The 19,291-nt window shown below is 38.1% G+C and overlaps 1 protein-coding gene across 3 annotated transcripts in view; it reads right to left on the bottom strand.

The window, feature by feature from the left end:
• NTN4 (netrin 4) overlaps positions 1–19,291 on the bottom strand; it is a 122,944-nt gene that overhangs the window by 62,003 nt on the left and 41,650 nt on the right. For all 3 annotated transcript variants that reach the window (XM_064376862.1, XM_064376860.1, XM_064376861.1), the window contains exon 3: positions 18,561–18,839. In XM_064376862.1, the coding sequence (XP_064232932.1) occupies positions 18,561–18,839 (279 nt within the window). The remainder of the gene's footprint in view (positions 1–18,560; positions 18,840–19,291) is intronic.

The raw sequence follows: 19,291 nt of genomic DNA, 5'->3' as shown, positions 1-19,291 counted from the left end.
CAAAGTACTGTGAGTCCTCTTCAAAGGAGCTCAACCATCATCCTAGGTTCAATTTATCAGGTTTGGTATTGGAAGTCCTAAGGCCTATACATAATATCACCCAACACATAGGTTCATCCTGCCACAAATCCCAGGCCTCAGGAGGCCACAGACATTTGGAGTTACCTCATCAAACATTCACATGTATTACAAGACAATGTCGGACAGGTCAATTCCCTCTGCAGTGAGGATTTCAGAGCACTCCCTTGTTCCCACATGCCAAGGATTGGGATGAACCTCCCAGGGTCTGAAAGATGCTAGCCCAGCAAATTTTTTTGCATACAGAAAAATTCAGGGAGCTGTCATTTTGAGAATTACCAAAAATAGCTGTGAATCATTACCTAGACAATCTGAAACAAGAAATCCTTCCTCAGCGATACAACTGTTGCTGTTCAAGCTTGAGAGATCACCCACTATTTGATGCTCGTGAAAAATGTGCAAGTAAAACTAGGTCTTCATTGAAAAAAAAAAAACAGAAAAAGGAAACTTTAGTAATACGTTAAACATAGCTCTTGTTTGGTATACAAACATGAAGTAGATAAGGAGCAGGAAAATGGGATTATGTATTTTAAGATTTAGTTGAAGAAAAGCGGTATCTACTATCTAATTAAAAATTGAGTAATTTACCTTAACAGCAAAACTACAACTCCTAATGACCCAAGAGGTAAATAGAATTTTGGATATTCTATGACTTCCATAAACTTCTGTTATGCTAAGAATACTCTTCTCTGTCAATGTCAAAAGTAGCCAGCAATCATGTAGTTGAGTTTGAAACTGACCAGGCCGGAGGCTGTGGGAAGCCGGTCACTGACAGCATCAAGCATCTGGGATGGACGTTTATCAAGACTGCTGTAGAATATTTAAACGCTGAATAGAAGATTGGCTTAAACAACTTGTAGATTCCTTCTAGTCTTAAGGTTCTATGATTTCAAGGCCTGTTTCTCTATATTGTGAATACTATTTGGTTGCAGGCAACTACTCATAATCCTTTTTGAGCTCCCAGAGAAAATTAAATGACATATAGCTGGGTCCTGTTGCCATTTCACCAATGCAGAACGTTTCTGGAATCATCTGAAAATCAAATGAGGAAAAGCTAGGAGAGTATTTCCTCTTTCCTGCAGGTACTACCCAACGTGACACAAATGGTAAAGTAAATAAACATTAATAGTCTCTGAAGAACTTTTATTCACCTGTATCGACTATACTTTGATGAAAATAAATACTATGCTTTTTTCTCTTCTTCAGATTTCTTCTCTCTCTACTGCATATTTCCCATTGCTTGTGACTACAGTACTGTTGGACTAAATGCCATTCTAGTTTCTCCTCCCAAATAAAGATGTACTTTATCACCCAGATGTTTACCACCGATATTGACTATAAGGGAATTACAAATGCAGAAAATCCATCTGGTTAATGCTTTGAAGGACTTATGTTAAATAAATTCTTCTAGAAACGTCTGATAAAATTTGTTTCTAACTTGCTTTTCGAGAAGGAAAGGAACAACTATTGTTTGAGTCTCTTGTTGATCATGTCTTACTAAAAATTGTAATAAAGGTTATTGAAAAAAAGATTTGTTTTATAGCAAAGTATGCAGACATCTTTGAATTTTGTAAGTTATTTCCTTGTTCTACTGTGCCATTATTATTTATATACGTTATTTTATTTCAATTCATTACCATGCAACTTTTCATTCCAATTGAAAATGAATATTCTTTCAGACCATCATGGGAACTTTAAAAAAATGTGAGAAGAGGATACAAACAGGGCTTATTCTATGGACCATAGAAAAATACCCACTTAACAGCAGCTGCAGCAATTCATGAACCTCTATAGCTATGACACATAATTTAGAGAGTGAAACAATGCTATACAGCAATTGAAGACCAAATGTGAAGGCAAAAACTGATTAATTTCTAAAGAGATAGCATGTTCCTTTTGGAGAAGAGGATTAAACTTCTAAAATAATGAACTTGTTATTCATGAAAAGAAATAAATTCTAATAATGGGCTAGCCTGTTAGAACCTGCTGCTCTTATTCAGGACAAAAACATGCACAACAAATGCTACAACACAACCTTTGAATAGAAACCATTGTGATGAAAACATGTTTTTTCATTAATGAATAAAATATGCCCTTTTCCCATTAAAGGTTTGCATGTTTTAATTTAACAGAAGAAGTAGAAGCTCTACGGTGAATATCAACTATAATAATTGAGTTTGGTGAAAAGGGGGCCTGAAGCCTGATGTCAGAATGGGGCAAAATAGGTTGAAGGTTGAGTGTTTCAAACCCTTGCGCAGTAATGTAAGTAGCAAAAATGCAAGAAGAAATGAAAAGCTTTATAGTTTATTCTTTGGTCTATCCTTGAACACTAGAGAAAACACCCTTGTAAAAAAGCATGGGCAATCAAATAAAGATGGGCATAGGGTTTGTAAAAAAGCATGGGCAATCAAATAAAGATGGGCATAGGGTTTGTAAAAAAGCATGGGCAATCAAATAAAGATGGGCATAGGGTTTGTAAAAAAGCATGGGCAATCAAATAAAGATGGGCATAGGGTTTGTAAAAAAGCATGGGCAATCAAATAAAGATGGGCATAGGGTAAAAACAATTATGATTAAAGAATACAAATTGGCCAGTACTTAAGGCTTCATTCCTCCCATCTAGGCTGTAACCTGAAATTCTTTCTGTAGAAATTCATTCCTTTAGCTCTAGAATGATGTTTTAGGTTCAAGACCTCCTTACAAAAATGCACTTACCCTCAGGAGGGGCAAATCCTTATAATATTAGCAAAAATATGTCAGCAGGGATTATAATCATGTTTTCATTCCTAGAACTGTGACTTCTTGGTGGAGGGAAAGGGAATGTCTTAAGGGGAGAGAGGAGCCAGAAACAAACTGTGCCTACTTCACTAATTTGCCAAGACCTTGCTCTGATGGACAGACCTGAAAAAACCATGAATGAAGCCAATGCAAATTCCCTAAGAAAACGGCATTTAGAGCACAGCATGGGAATCATACATTATCCGCTAGTCTCTACTAGATTGTAAGACCTTGCAGGGAAGAAACAGTGACTTAAATGTCTTTGAATCCCTGGTAACTGACATATAATGGGTTTACAATAAATATGTATTTTTTTTCATTCAGTGAATATATATATTATGGAGCCTTGAGAACTTAAGTTAGTGAGCTTAGTCTCATTTTTAAAACTGCCAAGGCAGGGTGATAATTATGCATTTGAAGTGGGAACGAGATCATTTCCTTGTCACATTTAGCTTTGTCCAGATTGCTTCCTATAACGGGTATACAGACTTATACCTGGGCAAGGCATGTTGATAAATATGTCCTCAGGTACAGTGGTCATGTCTGGGAGATCTACTGTCAGCCCAAGGAATGTGGGTCAGTCATGAACATGATAATAAATAATAACAATAGTAACTAACACTGAGTAGCTCTTACTATATACCCAGGCACTGTTCTAGGCATTGTGTAAATATTAATTCATTCACATGAAAACCCTATACAGTAGGGTTTCATTGTCCAGTTTCACAAAGGAGAAAATGAAGGCCCAAAGTGTTTAAGTAATTGGTCCAAGGTCACAAAGCCAGTAAGTGGAAAAGCTCCCTGAACTCCAGCAGTCTCACTCCAGCATCCTCATCTTAACCCCTAAACTATGCTACTATAAGACCCTCAGCAGTAGGATTCTCAGGAATCCACTTTGGCCAAGTCTCTTCAGGATGACACTTAAATAAAACTGGTATGTCCTCGCAAAACTTGTCCTTTAAGTAAGAGCTCTCCAGGACAGAGTGTAGTTTGGACTCACGGTGAGCCACTTCATGGGTGTTCGGTGCTTGAATGGATTATTGGTCCTCTTCCTCTGAAAGAAGCCAAGCGACTTTGAGGACAGGTGAATACAGGGAGACTGGCCCCAATTTCCCACACCTGGCCTAAAGTTCAGGCCAAGGAGGGCTAGAGAATACTTTTTGATCTTCATTTGTTCTATGTAAAACCTTTCTATCTGCGCACTGGAGATTCTGTTGCCTTCTAGGGGAATTTCCAGGCCCCCCTGCAAGCCTCAACAAGTCCTTATTAGGAACTCCTTTGAATAAATTTACAAACAGAGATGCCAGTAGGAATGTAAATAAACTCTAATTAAAGATTTGCTCTTTCTGGATAGCACCTCCTTTATGTTATTTACCATCCATAGTAGGATCTGGTAAGGATGATAATACTGTGATGACTTTTAGTCAGTTCAAATTTAGTTATGAAGAATAAGAAGTACATGGCGCATAACTGAATGACTTAGGTAAATTTTAAAATTGAGGTTGCTGGCTTATTTCCGTTTTTTCATGTTTAAAATTTCATATCCATCAAAGCTTTGAATTATTTATCTAAGTGCAAGTTCATCTGTGCATTGGGCATGCTACTTCCTGTAAGAAATGTGGAGCTGAAGAGTATTCAGAAGTGCAAGCGTGTGCACACACACACACACATTTCCAAAAAGACCACATCTGTGTACATTGATTGGCCTCATCTGTATACATCTATGTATATATGAGGGGCACTGATTCCAAGACTGCTTAAAGTTGTGATTCAGCAGATCTTTTTTTGTAGCATTACAGCTGGAACTAAGACCTAAAGTCAAGTTTTGTGGTTTATATTTCTATACACAGCATGGCCACTTTTGTAAAAATTAGATTAGCCAAAAATAAAATAAAGCAAAAACAAACCCCTGAACCCACCCATCTGCAGGAAGGAAGGCAGAAACTGCTCAAGGGCAGAGAAAAGCATAAGTTAAGCTTTTCAAATAAATCATAAAACATTTTTGAGTTTAAAAATAGTGTTGATAACATAACCTTACTTAGGCTGGGGGCAGTGGTTCACACCTGTAATCTCAGCACTTTGGGAGGCCATGGCATGTGGATGGCTTGAGCTCAGGAATCGGAGACCAGCCTGGGCAACATGGCGAGACCACCTTTCTACAAAATATACAAAGATTACCCCAGTGTGCTGGTGAACACCTGTAGTCCCAGCTACGTGGGAGGCTGAAGTGTGAGGATCTCTTGAGCCTGGAAGGCAGAGGTTGTAGTGAGCCAAGATTGTGCCACTGCACTCCAGCCTGGGCCATAGAGCCAGACCTTGTCTCAAAAAACAAAACAAAAACCTGACTTAAAAAGCCAAGTGAAAGAAGGTTTTAAAATATTTCCATTGTTTTAGGCCAGGGGTGGTGGCTCATGCCTGTAATCCCAGCACTTTGGGAGGCCAAGGCGGGCGGATCACTTGAGGTCAGGATTTTGAGACCAGCTGACCTGTATTGTGAAACCCTATCTCTACCAAAAATAAAAAAATTAGCCAGGCATGGTGGCATGTGCTGTAATCCCAGTTACTCGGAAGGCTGAGGCAGAAGAATTGCTTGAACCTGGAAGGCAGAGATTGCAGTGAGCCGAGATTGTGCCATTGTACTCCAGCCTGGGTGACAGAGTAAGACTCTGTCTCCAGGAAAAAAACAAAAAACATTGTTTTAAAAATACATAATTGGCTCAAGAGTAGTTTTTTGCAAGTTAGCAGTACAGTTTCAATTTGGGCTTTTTGAGCAATTTTACATAGGAGTCTCTCTTACTCTTCAGAACAATGACTTCCTAGAACAAAACAAATCTATCTTTTGTGAGGCCAGGGATAGAGGCTACTTTTTTTTTGAGACGAAGTTTTGCTCTTGTTGCCCAGGCTGGAGTGCAGTGGCACAATCTCAGCTCATCGTAACCTCCACCTCCCGGGTTCAAGAGATTCTCCTGCCTCAGCCTCCTGAGTAGCTGGGATTACAGGCATGAGCCACCACACCCGGCTAATTTTGTATTTTTAGTATAGACGGGGTTTCTCCATGTTGGTCAGGCTGGTCTCAAACTCCTGACCTCAGGTGATTCCCTTGCCTTGGCCTCCCAAAGTGCTGAGATTATAGATGCGCCAGGCCAATACTACTTTTATTTGTAACTGTGGGCTTTAGGTTCAGATATAGCATCTTTTGGGAAACCTCACTACCAAAATTACCTCTCCTGCTGTCAGGAAAAAATTGTGAAAGACTCTGAAATCCACTCCCTATACCCACTACCAAAAGATTACCAAGTATGCTACCGTATCACACCCTACATTTTCCCTGCCTTTTATTATCATTGAGCTATTTACAACTCTGTAAGTTGTAGGAAATGATTAATAATGCAAATAATTTTTGTCCATAAAAATGCAAATCAGTTGTGTCCAGTAGAAAGCAATTGATCATTACCCTTCATATTGACTTGTTTTGCAACCATTTATAAATACATTTCAGCATTTTTTTTGTTTTTGAGACAGTCACTCTGTCACTCAAGCTGGAGTACAGTGGCACTATCTTGGCTCACTGCAACCTCTGCCTCCCAGGTTCAAGCGATTCTCCTGCCTCAGCCTCCTGAGTAGCTAGGATTACAGATGCCACCACACCTAGCTAATTTTTGTATTTTTAGTAGAGATGGGGTTTCGCCATGCTGGCCAGGCTGGTCTCGAACTCTTGACCTTAAGTGATCCACACACCTCAGCCTCTCAAAGTGCTGGGATTACAGGCATGAGCCACTGCACCTGGCCTATTTTAGCATTCTTTATTTGTCTATATACGTGTGATTCTTTGAATTTCCCTTTGAACCATTTGTAATGTCTTACTGGCCTGTCATTCATTAATGAGTTAAATACATCTTTGACTCATGTTAGTTTTATATGTATATAAGAGTCATGACCTTTCTTTTTACAAAGTTATCCTTTAACAGTACAATTTCTTATCCTTCACATGTTACCTAAAGTTTTCTTTTCTTTTTAAATCAAGAAGACTTGAGGATTTACTTCTAAAAATGGAATTTTAACATGTTTTGTATAGTAGGTTTTCACAAGATTAATTCTACTAGCTTCTTCTTTTCAGAATCATCCCATACTTTATCTTCCCTCTGGGGACTGTAATAAATATTTCTGCCATAAAAATGCAAATAGCATTGGACTAAGAATTGTAATGCCCAAGAGGCTTAAGAAGATTACATTTAGATGAGATCATACTGTTAACCAACTTATGAGATTTTTTCTATCATTACTTCACTGTATAGAACTGTTTCTTATTCTTTGTTTCCAATGGGTTTTAAAAATTATTTCTGACTACTGGCCTTTTAAAAGTGATTTCTGTCCAACAGGACTATTTACTTGACTAGATCCTATGACTGAATTGAGCTGGTTTACGTGCATAACTTGGCTGCAGATTTGCATGTATGCAATGGCAATAAAGTAAGACACTCTGATTTTAAGACATTTATTTCAATATATCTAAGACTTCATTGCATTAGAATATCAAATTGACTCCTTTTCTCCTCCATAACAGCTATAGTTTGTTCAGCTGCAAATATAGAGTAAAAGATGATCAAGTATTACTCGATTTTTGCTGTACTTCCTGTCTATAGACAGACTTTTCTATAATACTATATATGAAACTATCTCAATACACAGCCAAGTAACTGGAAATTTCTTTCAAGCCAAATTGCTACTAGGTCGCTATGCTCAGTTACTAAGGCAGTAGCTACACCGTCATATACCTACTCCATCTCTGTTCATTTGATCTCAAAGTCTTGTTTTCATAATTTTTCTTTGTACTTATCTTTTTATACTTAAATTTTCCCAAGGTCACAAAGCAAATCAATGACAGAATAGGAACAGAACTCCCAAGATATTTCCTAAAATATTAGAAGTTCCATCTTAGAACAGTGATGTCATCAAGAAGATTTTTTTTTTTTTGCTTCCCACAAACACCTAAAATAACTTCTTATAATAGAATCTCTTGGAGGGAAAAGGGGATCACATCAATTTCAATCTCTTAATAGCTACTTTTAATAATTTTAGAAAGAGGCAGCAAAAAATGGAATTAACAATATATAACTTCTAGTAAGGTGTTTAAACTCTTAACAACTATTAGGCAAGAATCTGGGAAACCGTGTGAAAGCAAAAAATGAGTAGAACTTATCTTGTAAGTAACTTATCTGTCAAGCAGCGTTTGAGAATGAAGGAAGGTGTTGAAGGGTTTTAGTCAATGTCTTCTAGGATTTAGAAGAGCTGTTATAATTAGTTGGGGGCCAGGTAAATTCTATTAGAAATGCTGTGTGGATTATTAAGTACTTTTCACCCATTGACATTCATTTGCTCAATGTGTTCACGTAGCTTCTGGTTATTTTAAAGGAAAAAAATTTCTTGTCACAGGCTACTTTGCGTTCTCTTACAAAGATTTTTTTTTTTTTTTAAATCCAATCTAGTTCACATTTCCCGCTGTTTCCCTTCTTTCTTGACAGCACCATCTGCCTGTCACTCAGTAGTCTATACAGTGCACAGGGTATTACAAAAGTTGACTTGTAAGATAAATGAGCCCGATTGTAGTACAAGAAGCCAGTTGCTAGGGTGTGTTGTCTTCCATAGTTTTTATTGTTAATTCATTCAGGTGCTTCTTTTCATATCAGGAAATTGCTTGTTTCTAGGTGAACCTTGTAAAACATAGTCTTCATTATTGAATATGATCACATGAAAAATGAAGGTGGAATACTGGTTTATTAAAAAGTTATGCTTGTTTAGAAACTCTATCAGAATACAGTCATTCAGAAATCTGTGACTATCTGTATATGGCCGGAAACAACAGCCACAGCTATTGAAAGAATTGGTTTTCTTCAGTGTTCATCCATCCAAAAGTAGTCAGTTTAATGACTGGTCTTGAAATATATTTATTTGGTAAAATTCCTATATGACCCACCATGTTTGTTTTTCTGTTTTTGTTTGGGTTTTTTTTAGCTATTGATTTTTCTCTTACTAACATTCACGTAACATAAAATTCACTATTTGTAACCATTCTAGTGTACATTTCAGTGGTTTTCAGTATATTCAAAACGTTGTACAATCATTGCCACTGTCTAATTCCAGAGCATTTTCACCACCCCTTAAAAAAGTCTCATGCTCGCCAGCAGTCACTTCTCATTCCCCCTTAATTGCCAGTACCTGGCAATCACCAGCCTATTTTGTTTTTATGGATTTGTCTATTCTGGGCATTTCATATTTTAAAAAAATACAATATGTGGGCTTGTGTGTCTGGGTTTCACTTAGCACAGCATTTTCAAGGTTCATCCAAATTATAATATGTATCGGTATTTCATTTCTTTTTATGGCTGGATAATAGTCTGTTATATAGATATACCATATTTTGTTTATCCATTCATCAACCGATGGACATTTGAGTTGTTTCCACTTTTTGGGTACTATGAATAATGCTTCTATGAACATTCATCTACAAGATTTTGTGTAGACATACTTTCAATTCGCTTGGGTATATACTAAGGGGTAGAATTTCTGGGTCATATGGCAACTCCATATTAAAATTTTTGAGAAAATGCTGGACTGTTTTCTATAGCAACAATAGCATTTTACATGTCTACCAGCAGTGCATGAAGGTTCCAACTTTTCCATATCCTCCCCAGCACTGGCTATTATTTGTCTTTCTGATCACAGCCATGAATGTAAAGTGGTATCACATTGTCATTTGGATTTGCATTTCCCTAATGACGAATGATGAATGTCTTTTCATGTGTTTATTAGCCATTTGCATATCTTCTTTGGGGAAATGTCATTCAAATCTTTTACCAATTATTAAGTTGGGTTATTTGTCTTTAGTTGTTGAGTTGTAAGAGTTCATTATATATTCTGGATACTAGAACTTTTTCAAATACATGATTTGAAAGTATTTTCCCCCACTCTGTGCATTGTCTTTTCACTTTCTTGACAATATCCTTTGATGCACAAAAGTTTTTAATTTTAATGATGTCCTATTAGTTTTCTTTTGTTGCTTGTGCTTTTGGTGTCATCTCTAAGAAACTACTGCTTAATCCAAGATCATGAAGATCTACACCTATGTTTCTTTATAAGAGTTTTACAATTTTAGCTCTACATTTAGCTCTTTGATCCATTTTGAGTTAATTTTTGTAAATGGAGTAAGGTAAAGGTCCAAATTCATTCTTTTGCATACGGCTGTCCAGCTGCCCCATTGCCATTTGTTGAAGACTATTCTTTCTCCACTGAATGATCTTAACACTCTTGTTGAAAATCAACTGGCCACAAATGTATGGGTTTATTTCTGAGCTCTCTCTCCCATTGATCTATATGCCTGTCCTTATGCCAGTACCATACTATTTTGATTACTATAGATTTGAGGTAAACTTTGAAATTGGAAAGTATGAGTTCTCCAACTATGTTGCTCTTCAAGATTGTTTTGGCTATTTGAGGTCCTTTGCTTTTCCACATGAATTTTAGGTTCAGTTGGTCCATTTCTGCAAAAAGAGCAGCTAGAATTTTGATAGCTATCACAGTGAATCAATAGGTCAGTTTGGAAAGTACTGTCATTTGAACAATATTAAGCCTTCTAATGCATGAAGTCAGAATGTCTTTCTCTTAGGTTTTCTTTAATTTCTTTTAACAATGTTTCAAGGTTTTCAGTGTATAGGCCCTGCATTTGGTTAAATTTATTTCCTGTATTTTATTCTTTTTTGATACTATTGTAAATGAGATTGTTTTCTTAATTTCATTTTTGGATTTTCTATTGCCAGTATATAAAAATATAACTGATTTTTAAAATGTTGATCTTGTATCTTGTAACTTGTTTATAAGCTCTAATAGATTTTTGGTGAATTTTCTTAAGATTTTTCTATAATCTAAGATTATGTCATCTGTGAATACATATAGGCTCACTTCTTCCTTTCTAATCTGAATGCTCTTTAGTTATTTTTCTAGCCTAATTGCCCTGGCTAGAACTTCCAATACCATATTGAATAGAAGGGGTGAGAGCAGACATCCTTGTCTTGTTCCTGATCATGGGAGAAATTATTTGGTTTTTCACCATTAAGTAAGATGTTAACAGGGGACTTTTCATAGCTGACCTTAATTGCATTGAGAAATTCCTTTCTAACCTTTATTACATTGAGGAAGTTCCTTTCTATTCCTGGTGTGTTAAGTTGAACTGAAACTAAAAGACAAATAGGATACGGGATTTTTTGCCTCTGTTCAGCCTATGAAAATTCTATGATCCTCTGCTCTCTTTAATTTTAATGCCTACTAGGTTCTTATCTGGGAAATGAAATCACTGCCTTTCATAAATCCTGAGAGCTGACTGAGCCAGCTAAGTCACACTCCTGGTAGTGTTGCCCTGATACGGTCTGGATCTGTGACCCCACCCACATCTCATGTTGAACTGTAATCCCCAGTGTTGGAGGTGGGGCCTGGTGGAAGGTAATTTGATCATGGGGGCAGTTTCTCAGAATGGCTTAGCAACATTCCCCTTGGCATTGTCCTCAGGAGAGTGAGTTCTCAAGTGATCTGGTTGTTTAAAAGTGTGTGGAACCTCCCTCACCTTTGCTCTTGCTCCTACCATGTCTGATGTCTTGGTCCTGCTTTGCCTTCCGCCATGATGGAAGCTTCCTGAGGCCTTCCCAGAAGCAGATGCTGCTATGCTTCCTGTACAGTCTGCAGAACCATGAGCCAATTAAACCTCTTTTCTTATAAATTATCCAGTCTCAGGTATTTCTTTATAACAGTGCAAGAACGAACTAATACATGACCTTAGAGGTGCAAAATTAAAAGACAAGATACTTGATTCGTGTTTACTCGTATGACTTGCATAATATTTATATTATATATAAAATATTTAATAGAACAAATATAATCATTTTTTCTATTCTATTATGTGAGCTATCTTAAAACTAAAATATATTTTTTCTTGGTTTTTTGAAACCATAATTTCCTCTATTTTATTTTCCTACTTAAAGACTAGCAGAAGAGCTAAAAAGATGCCAAATTAGAATCTCATATTACAAAAAAAAATTTTATGAGTTAACAAATATTATAGCCCTTCTATATCCCTATATGTGTACTAATTTACTATTTTATTCCATTAAAATATTTACATTGCTAAGATGTAATACAATTGTAGGCCCAATTATATTATTAAGGTTTTGAATGCCAACATGAACAGATCTTGTTTTCCTTACTATCTGAAATGGCTGTGGCTTTCTCCCATCTTCTGGAATTATTATAAAGTCTGTGTGTGTGTGTTTTAACCTCATGTGTTTTGTCACTAAAAATTCCCCTTGTAAGAGAGAATAAGGACCTAAATCACAGTTTATCTTCTACTGAATTTAACTGTTTTAGGACAAATTGAAGTATGCTTCCGGCTGTTACAAAATTGGCAAGACACAAATGAAATACTATGGAGATACGATTCGTGCACTAGAAGTCAGATATCTATCAGTAACCTCAGTTTTTCTTTTTTTATTTATATAGCTTTCTTCTCTCTACAAACCCATTATATTAGCAGTGAAATTGGAAGACCAGGCCTTCCAGACACAGGGATCTGACTCTAGGCTCCCGGCTATTCACAGATGGACCCCAAAATGTTATACTGAAAAGGAAGTATTCATGAGAAAATTTGCCAAGTGAGATATGCCTTGAATATTTGGGGAGTACTTTATAGTAAGAAAAATGTCAAATATGAATTGTTCCTTTTCAAATTTATAATAGAATGGGTATTTAAAACCTGTTAGATTCATTTTTATACTTTCACAATGCCCCAATTTTGACCTAAATATATATGTTTTCTGGAAAAACATTCACTTTCTGGAAAGCATGTTCATGAAAAGTTAAATGAACAAATATTATATTTTGGAGAATCAACCTTACTTTCCCACTGGCTTCTATGTCACTTTTAGAGATGTCAGGTGCAATATCAACATTTTACCTTTCAGGTATTTTTATCCTTTCACCTCTCTGTGAAATAGAGGCCTATAAATAAATATCTAATTGTTCTGGGAGAACTCTTGAAAGGAATTCCACAGGGAATTATTCCATGGGTGCCAAGATTATTTTAGAATGCCTCTGGTTCCAAAGTCTTCCTGTTTCCTAATCATCTAAAAGTAATCCTGGGCAATTTTGCCATTAAAAGAAAGAATGTCTTACTGTCTAGAGAGAAAATACAGTCAAAACACTAATAATTTCCAGCCATGAATGTGAATTTGGCTTGTCCTTCTATTAGGAAATATGAGGTAGTAAATAAAGTAAAATCATCATTCTGTGCACTTTCTATAGCACCTACGGTTACTTAGTGCTAAGGGAGTAACTCAGTGCTAAGGCAGAGCTATGCCATGCTAACACAGGAGCACTGAAATAAGGATTGAGGATAGGCTCACACTAATTGTATCAAATTGGCAGGCTTTACATTTTGTTAATATTAGGAATATGTTGCACCTCCTTTGGCAACAGGATTACCTATTCCTCCAGATCCTAATGTGACAAATTAAATGATAGAGGTTGCTGCTGATGAAAATATCAAACTTAGCCAGGCGTGGTGACAAGATTACTTTTCAGTTATGCTTTTGGCTTATTCATAGAACAGTAAATTTTAAAAAGAAGATGAAAACCAAAGTTTTAATTCTGTCTTTCATTTATAGAACATGACATATGATATGTGTAAACATAAATACATGAATGAATATATTCAGATTCCTCAGGAAGAACTTTTATAATGAGACTGTATGAATTATTCTAAAACCTGCCTAACACAGCAAGGTAGCTAAGTAACATTTTCCTCAAACCCTATTATATGGCTCCACAGGTCTCACTGTTTACCCTCAGACTAAGACCCCTCCATCAAAATATCGACCATCTTTTAAAATAAGTTCCAAATTACAGGAAAAAAAAATCGACCTTAACAAATGCAGCTCAGTAGATATTAAATATTTCTCACAGTACTCTAAGGCCTCCATGTTATCCAGTGGATGATATTTGAATAAAATAATGAAATGTTCCATATTCCCTCTTATTACCATTCATCACCCGACAGCTGTAAAATCACCAGCTGCTAAAAAAAAAAAAAAAAGACAACTAAATCAGTCCTCTACAGCTGCAAAGAGAAAAAGCTTAAGATCTCTTCACATAATTTCTGAGATTCCAGCAGGCTGGAGTCAAAATACAGTTTTCCTTGCCACAAAACCCTCAGCCTTGTAAACATGTCATATAGCACATAAGCTCTGATTTATTTTTGTCATTATTGACAAAGTAGTATATGAAGGAGAAGAGTAGAGGTGGCTGAGATAACACGATAGAATCATGACAGCAATGTAAGTAGTGTCTACCCTATCCTGGGCACTGAGCATCAGACTTCTAAATCCTTACCATAACTACAAAAGGTAGGTATTATCCTCCTTTTATTAGAGAACTGAGGTTCAGTGAGACCAAGTGACTTAATAAATGCTGCGGTAAGTTAAATTTAGCTGGGTTTGGCTCCAATAGCAGGGTCTTCATCATTGCACTGTTCTGCCTTCCAGCGAAATGGACAAACAAAGGAAAACTAAACTGGTAAGGATATGTGGAATGGATATGGGAAGAAGGGGAAACATGGGGAAGGTGATGCTGTGTTAAAAGACACAGGAGGGGGCCAGGCGCAGTGGCTCATGCCTGTATCCCCAGCACTTTGGGAGGCTGAGGTGGGCAGGTCACTTGAGGTCAGGAGTTCGAGACCAGCCTGGCCAACGGGGTGAAACCTTGTCTCTACTAAAAATACAAAAATTAGATGAACATGGTGGCGCATACCTGTAATCCCAGCTACTCAGGAGGCTGATGCAGGAGAATTGCTTAAACCCAGGAGGGGGAGGTTGCTGTGAGCTAAGATCACGCCATTGCACTCCAGCCTGGGTGACAGAGTAAGACTCAGTTTCAAACAAAAAAGACACAAGAGGAATGTATCAAGGTAAATGAAGCACCTAATTTGCATCTCTTTTTCTATTCTTTTCTCCCAAAGAAAGGAAATGACCTTAAAATCTTATATAGTTTAAGAAATAGGGTGCCATTTCCATTAACTTCCCTAATTTGCTTTCATCAGCCATAAAAAATTCTAGCTCAGCTGGGGGTGGTGGCTCACTTCTGTAATCCTAGCACTTTGGGAGGCCAAGGCAGGCAGATCACGAAGTCAGGAGTTTGAGACCAGCCTGACTAACATGGTGAAACCCCATCTCTACTAAAAATACAAAAATTAGCTGGGCATGGTGGCATGCACCTGTAATCCCAGCTACTCAGGAGGCTGGGGCAGGAGAATTGCTTGAACCTGGGAGGCAGAAGTTGTGGTGAGTTGAGATCACGCCACTGCACTCCAGTCTAGGCAAGAGAGCGAGACTCTGTCTTAAAAAAAAAAAAAAAAAAAAAAAAATTCTAGCCCATAAAATCAGATTTCATTAACTAATTTCTCACTTTAGCAACAATATTAGCCACAGATGAATTGCCATAGTCTGTAAAGCAATGGTTTTCAAGCTTTAGTAAGCATTAGAACACCTGGGAGAGACTGTTAAACGTAGATTCTTGGGCCTCATCTCTAGAATTTCGGATACAGTAGGTCTGGGGTAAGGTCTGAGAATGGGTATTTCTCACCAGTTGCCAGGTAAGGCTGATGGTGCTGGTGCAGGGACCACACTCCACTGCTGCAAATAAAAACTGTGCTAAAAGTTTAGATGTGTACACACATACCTAAGACACTCTGCAAAAGAACAGTATTTCTTAAGAAGCTACCTTCCATTCTGCAGGCATAATCAGATTCCAGGTATTCTACAGCCGTATACATAAAATGAATGGTGTCCAGAGACACAAATGTGGGACAATTAATCTACGCCTATGTTCTTAATAAGGCAAAAAACTATGCTTTCAATGTGCAACTTGCTCAAGTGAAGCAATCATAGGAATTAAAACATCACATTCAAAAGAGGCAACCGTCTCCAAATTTAACACAAGCTCTTTTCTAATTCAGAAAAAAGCATAGATAAAAGTCAAATGCATCCAAACTTAGGGGTGGAAAAATCTAAAACCAGAATCATTCACATTTCCAACCATTATCAGTCCAATTGCTTATGGGTTCTTTTTTCTTTTTTCTAAAGAGAGTAGAGACAGCAAGAATCGCCATTGAACTGGATCCCTGGAAACCGACAGGGATGTTTTTACCCCCTACCTGGCCTTATCCACAGTTTTGGCTTAGCTTGGCCCAACTCAAACACATGCTTACTTATAGCACTAGGGGCCGCTACCATTGCTGCAGAATTTGAAATCAGTATGAAAATGGGATAGAAGGATGTCAGAAAACTACTATTACTTTAAAAGGAAATTACTTCCAATTTCAAAGCAGCCTGAGGTTAGTAAGAAAATGAGGTTTCCACTCCACAGGGTCTTCTAGGATGGAGATGTCTCATTCTAACATTCTTTGGAAATGGAAAACACTTACTGTATAATTCCCTTTACTTGGTTATCCTGAACCCTTTATTGGCTGATAATTTCTTTGCTGGCAGTATATTGTATAGAATAGTTATATTTTAAGACCTCTTTAAAAGTGTCTATGGAGTAATTATCCCTTGTTGAATTTGGCAGAACGAAGAGAAACCTCTAGAATTTTTCTCTTCAGCCTGAGAGAATGTTGTTAACTCTGAAAGTTTATATTTAGAGGACTTACTTTAAAAAAAAGAAATTATTACTTTTAAATATGTGCTCATGTTTTTTTTTTTTTTGAGACAAAGTCTTGCTTTGTAGCTCAGGCTGGAGTACAGTGGCATGATCTTGTCTCACTGCAAACTCCACCTCTCGGGTTCAAGTGATTTTTGTGCCTCAGCCTCCCAAGTAGCTAGAATTACAGGCACCCACCACTACACCCTGTTAATTTTTGAATTTTTAGTAGAGATGGGGTTTCACCATGTTGGCCAGGCTGATCTCGAACTCCTGACCACAGGTGATTTACCCACCTTTACCTCCCAAAGTGCTAGGATTACCGGTGTGAGCCACTGGGCCTGGCCACATGAAGTTTTTATAAGGCCCTTGAGAACGCTGGCACTTTGGTGTGGTTAATCGGAGCCATTTAGGTAGTCTCACAGGTCCTTCAGTCCACAAATATTCATTGAGGGCCCACCCTGCGCCATGTTATGGGGGCCTCTGTCATGTTGCTCAGGACTCGACTCTGAGGTGGTCCTGTATGGCTTGGATGACGAGAGACAGTTGAGGAAATAAAAGGCCTGCATACTCTCCTTTCACGAATTCACTTAAATATCATGGCAAAATATTATGAGCACTCTACCTCACATAAGCTTTCTAGTTTACAGTCTGGTAGGTTGACATGTCCCTTAATATCTGTTATTTTCTGACTGAATCCTACCTGAACCCAGTTCACCGAGATACACTAAATCATACCACTCTTTATTTGGAGCAATACTGTAGGATTTCAAAGATACTTTAGTGTCTGGAAACTAGCAGGTATCCGTTGAATGAATGCAAAATTTTCTTCAACTCTGGGAGCCCCGGATTAACGACTGTAAGAAATAGCACTGTTTCTATTTTGGTTACTTTCTGGCGACTGTCCTAGTCATTGTAGTTACCCTGATGCTGCGCCAGCGACTCGGCCCGGCCAGCACAAACTGTCCTGCTGGCTAACTGGATCCTGGCTGCTGGGGGCCTACCCTATACTAGGGCTGGGAGAAAGAACAAAGAATAGGGACGTCTACCCTTTAGGAAATGCAGTTGAATATTCTGCAGCCTTTTCCATTATTTTGCTTTGGTATGCACAGAAGTACCAGAGCAAAATGTAAAATCAAAGAATTGGAGCGCTCTCATCCTTGTTTTCTCCTTGCCCAGTCCCCATCCTTGGTCTCTTCATGTGTCCCAACAAGGTCCTTACTGCTGAGTCACTCTATCTTTTCTGGAAGTCGGTGATGTAAGGACAGATAAACGGTAACACTAATTTTTCATCATCTCCCTGTTCCTATGTTGCTATCATTCAACCGAACACCTACTGAGCACCTACTTCTGGCCCAGGTAATGCACTTGGTCCTGAGAATGCAAAGATCATACAGATCCTCAGGGAGTTTGCGGTCTCCTGAGGGATGCAGAGAAGTAAAAGTTCAGAGAAAAGCCCAGGAGATGCATGAAGCTAGAGGAAAGAGTTTAACTCTGCCTTAGGGTGAGGAGGGGGGTCAGTCCTCTTCATGGAGAATTTTTATTCATTCTACTGGCTGGACAGCAAAGATACCAGGCAGAAAATTGAGGTTCTTATTTTTCTCACTTTAAAATCTACTCCACAATGGTCCCCATTTACTGTCAAAGCTGGTTTCTGTGTGATAACACCACTAATAGGATTATGCCATCCTCTCGCTCCTGCTCACTTTACACTTTCTATCTGAAGGTCACAGTACTAAAAACTGGCAAGGGTGTTTTCCAAGGAATACAGTTATCATGCTTGACTATAACTCTTAACACTGAAGATTAAAAGACAAGTTAATAGACACTTTACAGGATGGGTATGGTGTCGGAGCTGTGATGAGCAGAGGAAGAAATTAGCAGCACTATGTTAAGCATATACCAACCCATGCCCAAAGGTGAAGGTAACTCATGATTTGTTTTTCATAGGGAGGACTTGTTTCACCTACCATGTGGAATGTTCCTGGAACCTTGACAGGTCTGAAGCCGTGGACAGGTATGCATTGATCAGCATGGCCATTGCAGAAGCAGCTGCCTTTGACAATGAAATCATAGATTGCATAGTGCGTAAAATGTTGAGGCTCTTCGTTCAGGTCATTTCTCTGACAGGGACAAGACTGTCGTTTCAGCAGCTGCACGCGAAGGTTGGTGATCTTCAGCTGCTCCTGAACTTTGGCACTGTAAGGGTTCTCTGCATCGTATGGTGGTGACAAAGCTTTGAAAATAACCTGTAAAAAGAAAATACCGTGCATGTATAGGACTGTGTGTAAACCCTGAATTGTTTGCCCAATGTAGTCCCTGTTTGATTTATGCCTTATGTCATCTATGAGCAATAAGATAACAAGAGGTTTTTAGACCTTGAGGACACCTGGGAAAGGGCTGCCCTGTTATTCTAAGGAGCAGATGTGCTGCCTGTGCAGAAATGTACACAGAAATATACACTGAGTGATCAGCAGAGACTTGACTCTTGAGATAAAGGCAGCCATACAAAGATCTTGCCGGGAAGAGCATTCTGGGCAGAGGGAAGAGCAAGCTTAAAGGCTTTGAGGCAGAGTCGAGCCTGGTTCCTTCAAGGAAGAACAACAAAGTCAGTGTGACTGGAGATCAGTGAACAAAGAGAGAGAGTGGCTGGAGAGGTGGACAGAGAGCAGGTGTGAGACAGACACGAACGGAGCCCTGT

Source organism: Aotus nancymaae, unplaced genomic scaffold (assembly GCF_030222135.1).
Source record: "Aotus nancymaae isolate 86718 unplaced genomic scaffold, 86718_ANA_hifiasm-v0.15.2.pri h1tg000016l, whole genome shotgun sequence".
NCBI lineage: Eukaryota > Metazoa > Chordata > Mammalia > Primates > Aotidae > Aotus > Aotus nancymaae.
This window is presented reverse-complemented; position numbering and strand designations above follow the sequence as displayed.